This window comes from Neophocaena asiaeorientalis, unplaced genomic scaffold (assembly GCF_003031525.2).
Source record: "Neophocaena asiaeorientalis asiaeorientalis breed wild unplaced genomic scaffold, Neophocaena_asiaeorientalis_V1.1 scaffold78, whole genome shotgun sequence".
Classification (NCBI taxonomy): Eukaryota; Metazoa; Chordata; class Mammalia; order Artiodactyla; family Phocoenidae; genus Neophocaena; species Neophocaena asiaeorientalis.
This window is the reverse complement of record NW_020175018.1, coordinates 10,958,492-10,967,435: the sequence shown is the minus strand read 5'-3', so window position 1 is coordinate 10,967,435 and position 8,944 is coordinate 10,958,492. Positions and strand designations below refer to the sequence as shown.

At 35.6% G+C, this 8,944-nt stretch overlaps 1 protein-coding gene across 5 annotated transcripts in view; it reads right to left on the bottom strand.

Annotated features, from left to right (window-relative positions):
- The window catches only part of PBX3 (PBX homeobox 3), a 221,688-nt gene that overhangs the window by 53,014 nt on the left and 159,730 nt on the right, over window positions 1-8,944 (bottom strand). For all 5 annotated transcript variants that reach the window (XR_003005617.1, XM_024762598.1, XM_024762594.1 and 2 more), the window contains exon 3: window positions 4,847-5,088. Coding sequence is in view for 4 of the 5 variants with exons in the window: in XM_024762598.1 (XP_024618366.1) it covers window positions 4,847-5,088 (242 nt within the window). In the remaining variant the exon portion in view is untranslated. The remainder of the gene's footprint in view (window positions 1-4,846; window positions 5,089-8,944) is intronic.

The window sequence follows — 8,944 nt, the reverse complement described above, 5'->3', positions numbered from 1 at the left end:
TTTTTCCTTTCCTTTTTTTTTTTTTTTTTTTTTTTTTTTTTTTTTGCTATTAAGAAAATAGCAAAATAGGATTAGGAGTTTGTGGGTTACACAATCTCTGATGTAATAACATCAGCATTTTAAAACCTGATTAAAAAAAATTCTTTACAAGCAAAGGAGATCTTGCCAGCAAATATGAACACACAAAAAGAGCCTCAAAAAGCACAAGGCCATGATGCCTTTAAGTGGTTTAGGTTGCACTCTCGTTCTCCATTCCCCCTGCAATCCCCTGTAATCGGAAAGTCCTCTATCAGCTAAACAGTACCTAATTGGTCTTGAGCACACTGAGTGTACATGCGTGGCTCCAGTGCTTTACCTGATTTGAGGTGAATTCAAAAGACATCTGCGAACTCAGAAAGCACGTTCCCAGATGGTTGGGGGAGGGTTGGGACCCTTACAACACTTTTGCCTTCAGCAAAAATGTATTTCAATATAATTATAGGAGATAGCTTTCAATATGTCATCTCTGTTATAGCAGCTGTAAATTATGAAGTGAATTGCTTGTGTACAAGCACTTCTGGTACAAGCAAAGTGGGAGAGCTGCATAAGGCATGATATATATCTTTTCTTTTTTAACTGAGAACAAATCTCTAAGTCAAATTTCATTCGCAAAAACCAATGTATCCATTTCCCTTTGGTAGAGAGGTAGAGGAAACAAGACCCTCAATTCTTTAGAACAGGCTTCCCAGGACCCTTGGCTCAAGTTCATTAGGAATTCACCTATTCTAATAGTTGGGTCTTTAATCATAAGAGCATATTTGAAAGATACAGTAAAAACATTTTTCAAAACTTGTAGCTAGTCCCATCCCATAGTTCAGGATGCCATATAAGCCTCCATTGTCTGGCTGCCTTTGGGTCTTATAATTATATGGGGATCCCATGTGTACAAAATAAAAGAATTTGTTTTCCTCCTTTTAAAACAAAAAACTTGTAGCTAATCAACAAGAAGACAAGCAACCAGGTCTTCCTCCCAGCTAAAGAGGAAGGCAGTGCAACCAAGACAAAAGCATTACAACACAGTTGCTGCAAGCTTTGAAAAATTATCATATTCCTCTTGGTCGTCAGGATCAACAAAAGTAAAATAGTTTTGGTTTTCCTTTTAGGTGATAGTAATATTCAAGAATCTTACTTTAATATATATTCTATGCCTAATATTTCAAAAGCATTTATAAGTGAAGCTAGATGGTTCTCATTAAGAAGCAATACATCTGAGCCTATGTAATGTAAACACATGATCAAAGGACATTTTCTGGAGAAAAAAAAAAGGACAGGATTTTAAAAAACAGTACCATTCCTAAAACATACACAGAAAGCTGAGCCTTGCAGCTTGGATTTAATTTTGCTCTAACTGTAGCTCTAGTCTGCTTAGCTTTGTAAATGTGGCTGCGTTTATAAGGTACTTTAATTTACTGCAGTGGTGGTGTTTGTTAATTTTATGGCAATCTAAATCTAAACAGGCTTCAGATACATTTTCATTACAGCTTCATTGCAAAACACAGTGGAGTGAACAGCTCTAAAATTCCAATGTTGTTTATTTCTTTTAGTAAAAGACTCAACACAATTTTCTGACAAAGCCTCTGCCTTAACATATATGTTCTTCCTATTTACTAATAAGCTTTCTGTCACTCAAAGTACCCATGTTCATGTACTTTTAGGAGGAAAAATATAATGTCTGTAAAGTGATTAAAATAGTTGTTTATTTTTCTATCTCTACTCTGATCCTATCCCAAATGCAATCCAACATGGGCAAATAAGAGAAAAATCAGAATGTATCTGAATTATTCGCAAACTGTAATTGTTAAAAACAAGGTAAGAGACCCAAAAGGGAGTCACTTTTGCTATGCCCCAAGTTTCAGCGTCTCCAAGGAATGTAATCTTAAACCAGTCAATCTGGAACTACTGGGCCAGCACCCATGAGGTCATCTGCCTGACAGACTCTGCCAGGACCTAAGGGAAGGCGACCTTGCCACAACGGACCCTCTTTTTGCTAGTATCACTTGCTCGTCCCACTCTTGTCTGCCTGTAAGAGTCTTTCATTTTGTACAGCTCCTGGGAGCCCCTTTCTATGTGCTAGATGAGATACTGTTCAATTCATGAATCGCTGAATGAAGCTAATAAGATCTTTAAAATTTGGTTGTATTTTATTCTTTAACATACATAAGTAGCAGCATAATTCAATGGAAAAAGAAGGCATATTGTCAGAAACTGATTTCAAAACCTGATTCTGACACTAACTAGATGTGTGACACTGGACAAATTACTTCACCTAAGTCTCATTTTCTCATCTGTAAAATGTAAATTATAATGCCACCATCTAGTTTAGAAATGCCACCCCTTCATCTCAGTTCTTCGTAGCCCTTCTAGTAACTCCAAAGTATATCCCTGAAAGTTCTATCTCAGATAAAGCCCTGTATCCCAAAAATATGAAAAGAAAAGACCATCTTATGTCAACTCACTGATCTGAACAAACTTAGGAACTACAGACAGAAGAGCAATAAAAGCCAGCTTCAAAGACAGCTCAAGAGAACTAAATGCTGCTATGTTCTTTCTAAAACAATTCAGAACCTACAGGAGAAAAATTGTAAACTAAATTTCTGTTGAATCAGCCAACTAGTCATGATACTTTATTTGTCCGTAATACTGCAAAGATTTCATATTATCTATATTTTTCCTTCTGAAAGTGTTAAAAATGAGAAAGGAAATATACATTCAGTGGTTTTTTATTAGGCTACTGAACATATCTAGAAATAAGATTCATGATTACATTTTAAATCTCTGATATTTAAAACAAAAATACATACTGTAGATTAGTCTATGAAGAACTTGTGTGCACATGTGTATTTTTAAAGCAAACAAAACAAAACAAAAACCTTGGTGAAAATGACTGACGCCAGATTCACCCAACTTCCAACAGGGCTAAAGGGAGAAAATAAGGAGGCTGGTGTGAAGAAACATGGCAGAAGATAGTAAGGAATTTCTTAATTTCTCAGCTAAAAAGATGAGCCGTTTGACCCCTAATACTATAGATCTTTCCATGCAAGGTGACTCATAGTATTTATTTAGTAAGTACGTACAGATGTATTTAACATAAAGTTATGCAATTAGGGTTATACTACAAATTAGAGTTGTTTTCTACTGTTTATGCTCAGGGCAACCTTTTCAACCATGACTTATTTTGTTTACTCTCAATTATTCATATGTCAACTCAGAAAGCTCAATTTTTTTCATATATATACACAAGACCACTTTTCCAAAATTCTTATTTGCATATCTTCTACCAAAAATTATTCCTATGAATGAGACTAGAGATACAGTATGAGATCCCAGAAAGCCTACTCAGAAAAAAGATAATGTCTTATAATATTAATTTATATTGTATTTTAACATAAAGCTACATAAATCTTTCTACCATTCCTCAAAACACACTCACCTCTGGGACAGAATCCAGCATTTTTTAAATAATACCATATCCAGAATATTAGAGAAGGCAATGAAAATAATAACATATACAACTGAAACTTTACAGGGAACTTAGAAGAAAAATCAATATCAAAACTGACCAGGGCATCACACTAAGGTGTTTGGACTTTAATAAATGCCTGACTACATAGTGAAGAATTTATGGGTGAAATGACATGATGCCTAGGACTTATTTTAAAATACTCTACCCACCCACCCCCAAAAAAAGAGTGGGGGCAAGGGGAGATAGACAAAATAAGATTGACAGAATGTTGATAACTATTTACCTGGATGATGAGTATCTAGGCAGTTCCTTATTTTAGGTTGAACTCTATAAAAATGCTAATACACAACTGTTTATGACATAAAAACTTGTTAATTTCATAGCATTCAGCTTAATATTCTCTTTATTTTGGGCACATTTAAACATTTCCATAATAATTTTTTTAAATTACCTTTCAGTGAGAATTCCTCAAACTAAGCAGGTTTTTAAACGAACAACTAAAATATGTTTAAAATGAACCACCAACATTTTACCTTGTCTCACTGAATCTAAGACTTACTTATTTTTCCCCACATTTTAACATCTCTGAAGTTTGGAAGCATTTCACTATCAATGGCATGTTATACTTCAATTGGGCAGTTAATTTTTTCTTGGTGGTGCTACATAACACCATGATACGGCTTAAAATCAAAGATATCTTAGATTCAAAGAAGTATAGTTAATATAATTGCTGAGAATAGCATTTTTAATCCATACTTTCTTTCTAATCAGGAATTTAGCACACAATGCCTAGTGTTCCCTGCCCCAGGAAACCTGTAACTATCTTGGGAGGTCTCCTCAAAGAGAAAGGCCAGAACCTGCTTACTTTGTGAAGTTAGCTCCTTCCCTTTAGCCTGGCATAATCCTGAAGAATTAATTCCTAGGAGGATTCTGTAGCTCACCGCATAGCAGGCAGAGCTCACTATGCAATGCTTCCCTTTAAAAGTTGTTATAATAGCTATGAATGAGGCCAGTGCATAACTGTTAATGATATAGAGCTTTGACGAGCACCAAGCAGTGAGGTTAGAGGGGAAGGATGGCTGCAGGTGTGGTAGTAAGGGCATGTAAATGTGAGGAATGAGTAAAACAAATTGATGGGATAAAACAGGTTTAGCTTCACCTCTAAAATTGCAAAGGGACTTCATTTCATGAATCCAACAACTCACTTGGATTTTTGCATTGACCTTATTTATTCTGCTCTTTCTGTTAACACCTACCCCTCACAGCCCTCAGAATTAGTTAGCGCAGTCTGTCAGAAGAGCAATAGAGGGTTTGTGTAGGACTATGAGAGTGGCGGCTGCTGACCTGTTCATATTTCTCCAGTTCTGTGTGATAGATTTGTCTGATCTGGGTCAATTTGGCTCTGTAATCTGAGTGTTCAATAGAGTTATCTGAAGAACCTCCAGAGGCTGCCGCGGCTGCAGCTGCTGCCGCCGATCCCCCACCTTTCTCAGGACCTGAAACCCCTTCTGCCAAAAGCATATTGTCCAGTCTCATTAGCTGGGGATCGGGAGGGTCCTCCTCCTGGGCTCCTCTGATGCTGAGACCTTCAAGGAAGAGAGAGAGAGACAGAGAGAGAAGAAGCGAGAAACAGGACAAACAGTGTGAGTATTTTATTTATTTGAGTAAATGATCAAACAACATCAGTGCACTACAATTCATTCTGAGAATTTCATTGCTCACATTTTATCAATAAGCATAAGTAAGTATGAAAATTCTTACTTCTGTGAAATTTCTAGTATGACCCTCTCTCAATATATCCCATATTGGATCCTTGGAAAAGAGTAACCCTGGATTCTCAGAATATTCTAACAGCCAATCTTCCCAGTTTTAGATGATTTAAGCAAAAATGGAAAGGGGTAAAAAATTCAAGATTTTGAGAAAGAAAAAAAATAATTCCAAGGATATGAAACAAACTCATCAAAAGGTAGTTATTTTGTTTCTCCATACAGTTGGAAAAACAGAATTTAAAATCCCATAATTAATTCACAAGCTATGTCCAAAAATTAGAATATAAACAGGATTAGATGGGCTTTTCCATCATGTAATTTCAGGGAGAGAAGAGAAATACATACATTATAAGGGTAATTAGCTATGCTTTAAAAATATATATTATTAAATGAATTTGTTAAGCAACTGCCAGCAAACTATAAAACCAGGACACTACATACAGTATTGAAAACATACCATCAACATGGCAGTACAGTGCTGGACACAGTAGTCTCAATCTAATTTTGCTTTTAAATCAAGAACTTCCTAAGTGATGCCCAGTCAGCAACCTCATCTGCGTACTATAGATCACAGCTGACAATTCATAGGTTTAATCAGGTCACAGGCTTTCTGCCAAGATGTTTTCAACAACACAGAAGACAAAGTTTTAAAGTAATTATCATGGTATAAAAAGCGGTGGAGTCATGACAGCTCAAAATCAGCATTTTCATTAATGTGTAACATAATCTAAAATATCCCAGCCCAATTAACCTCCGTAAATCTGTTTAAAAGCAGGTTCCCCATACTAGTTACAAGGCATCTTGGGGAAGTGGGGGGGGAGGAAGTTGGCATTTTGCAGGTCTGCATTTGGTGTCTGCCTTTTGCGTCTGTGCCTGTTGTTGTTTATCCACAGTGGTGCACACTCTGCGTCTAGTGTAACTTAACATGACAGTAACATCTATAAGCTGCCAAGTACTCAACTGAGCACCAGCTCTGCGATTTTATATGCTAACCTAAAACAACCATCAATTCTTTTTAAGAACAGATTTCATTCCTAGATGCCCTGAATTATACCCACAGCATGACAGAGCTCTTGGTTGCCTTAACTCAAATGAACAACTTTAATATCCTCCCTCAAAACACTTTAAAGCTGTCACTTTCATTTAAAAATATACTTCAGAATAATTTCAACTGGGTAATAAAACTAACTCACAATAATTTAAAATTGTATCTGTTGCTTATTCAGAGGTAAATAAATAAAGTTTGAAAACCACAACATACTAAGACAATAAATTAATTTAGGGTACCAAAAAGTTAGATAACTCTCTTAAATCAGATAAAATTGGTATCAACACATTGCTGGTAATTAAAGATAGACAAACGTGTATTTGCTATTTCTTCTAGATCTAGAAGAAACTGCCAAATATTGGCTACATTAGTATTTTTAATTTAGCATCTTTGATTCTCTTCCCTTCACTTTGTTAGATGTTAAAATCTCATGGCCTAGAATCTCATGGCCTAGAATGCTTGTAGTTCCACATACCAAGTTTTCTGTGCATTTGGAATGAAGTAAGGACTCACTGAGCAACATCTTATCTTGTACTTTGGACTCTGTTTCATTTTTATATTATTTGTTTGGGAGTTCCTTAAGTTTCTCCTTTTTAGACTAAATTTTTGCTCACATTTTTGTATTTGTTGTTTCTTTTTTATATTTACAGATATTGATGTTTCTCCTGGAAATTTATTTTTTTAATCTACCTTCAAGATTCTTCCGGGTTTCTAGTTTTCCCCTTGTACTTATACATATTGATCTTTTCCTTATGGACATTGGTGAGGTTCTGTAATAGTAAACCAACATACATAGTCAAAGTTATTACACTCCCCTGAACAGTGTGGCAAACAAGAAAAGATGCTCAATGACTAATACACAAGGAAATAGACTATAAGGAAGATAGAAGAAGGAAATTAGTCAGGAAGAAATGCAAAGGACACAAAGTAATCACCCATCTATAGCTCTTTTATACGTACCTAATATGTATATAACACCACCATGCCAGTAGGAAGCAGCCCTTAAACTCAATAGTAGTGGACACATGTAAAAATAATTATAAGTATGTATTTTCAGCTGGTATAACATCCTCCCCTTGTGATGAAAAATAACTCTTACTTCTAAAATCATTAGTAAAAATAAATAAATAAAATCGTAAGTAAATCAACACAAATTTCATATTCCTTTGGATGAAAAGTACTAGAGCACTTCACAGTTAGGCAACGTTGAGAAGGTATTTATCAACACTGAAGTCATTTTCATAACTATAGTTGGAAAAGTGACTGGATTTCTTTCTCTATTAAACAGTCATGATTACGAATAATACCCAGTTTCCAAGATTATTTTTAATTTGAATATTTCTATTTATTTTTTTACTTTATATTCAAATTACTATTTTATCCCTCATCCTACCTACCTCACTGTTCCCTAGCTTACTAACCTGCCAAAGTCACACCTTCTGTTATGATGGCTTCCAGTCATAACACCCACTCCTGTAGGCACCTATAAACATCTTCGTGAACCTAAATTTACAAGAGCCAGAATGAATCAAACTGTGTGGTTATCAAAAGATCTTGATATCTTCGAACTGAAACTTGGGAAAACAATCATTTAAAAATTGAACATTGTTGTTTTTAATCCAAAACATACACTGGGACATTTTCAGAGGTTTTACATCTAGGCTCCTTGGTTATCACAGCATTACAAAGTTAAAAAACAACAACCCTATTTGGAATCTACTTATAACTACAACATTCATTTCAGTATCCCTAAGATTTAGACAAATCATATAAACAAAGTAAAACATTGTTTAACAATGAACTTGGCTTTGTTATAAGCCCACAGTTTCTGCATATCTTTCAGCAAATCCTAATTAGCTGTCTTTCAACATGCTGTGCACCTGCCCCACATATAATGGGAGAGAGCATCTGCATAGACGACTGCATTCGGAGGGCAATAAATAAATTACGGGTCAAAATTATTACAAAGCGTTCTCCGAACAAACACATACCCTTCACAATACTAAGCTGCAGATGTGAAAAGTACCTAAAAGCCCACTCAAATGGTATGATTATGGGGCTGTTTGAGTTTAATAATCTGACTGTAATTCAGGCATTTTCAACAGCTCATTAAGGGTTCATTAATATATAGGCAAGCTTTTGAATTATAAATAAGCAGATTAGAAACCTGCAGTGGCTAGATTGTACAGTAGTAGCCTCTCTAACAGAACAACACTGTAACACAATGAAGGCTTGACCTGAGAGAATGAGGTGCAAACACAGGGCACTAACTAAGCTTCGTGGCTCCATCATGTCAAGGACCAAGCCCACTGGACCATGACTAACCTCTGTTCATCCAGGACTGAAGAATAACTTCAGACCACAGCAACTTCAAATGTGTTCTACACATGGTTGTGAATTAGGCATAACTAAGATCTAGCTCTACAATATTTCCAAAAAGAAGACATACAGTAGCCATAGTAATGATGAACAAAAGTTATCAGATCGCTTTTACTTTGTAAAGAGTACAGTATTCAGACCTGCTGAGAAACAAAAAGCTATTATGGAAGCTTGAGTTGTTTGATTTTTTTCCCCTCTAGTGAGCATGCTGTAAAAGTAGATCCCAAATTATTCATAAGCTTAGGC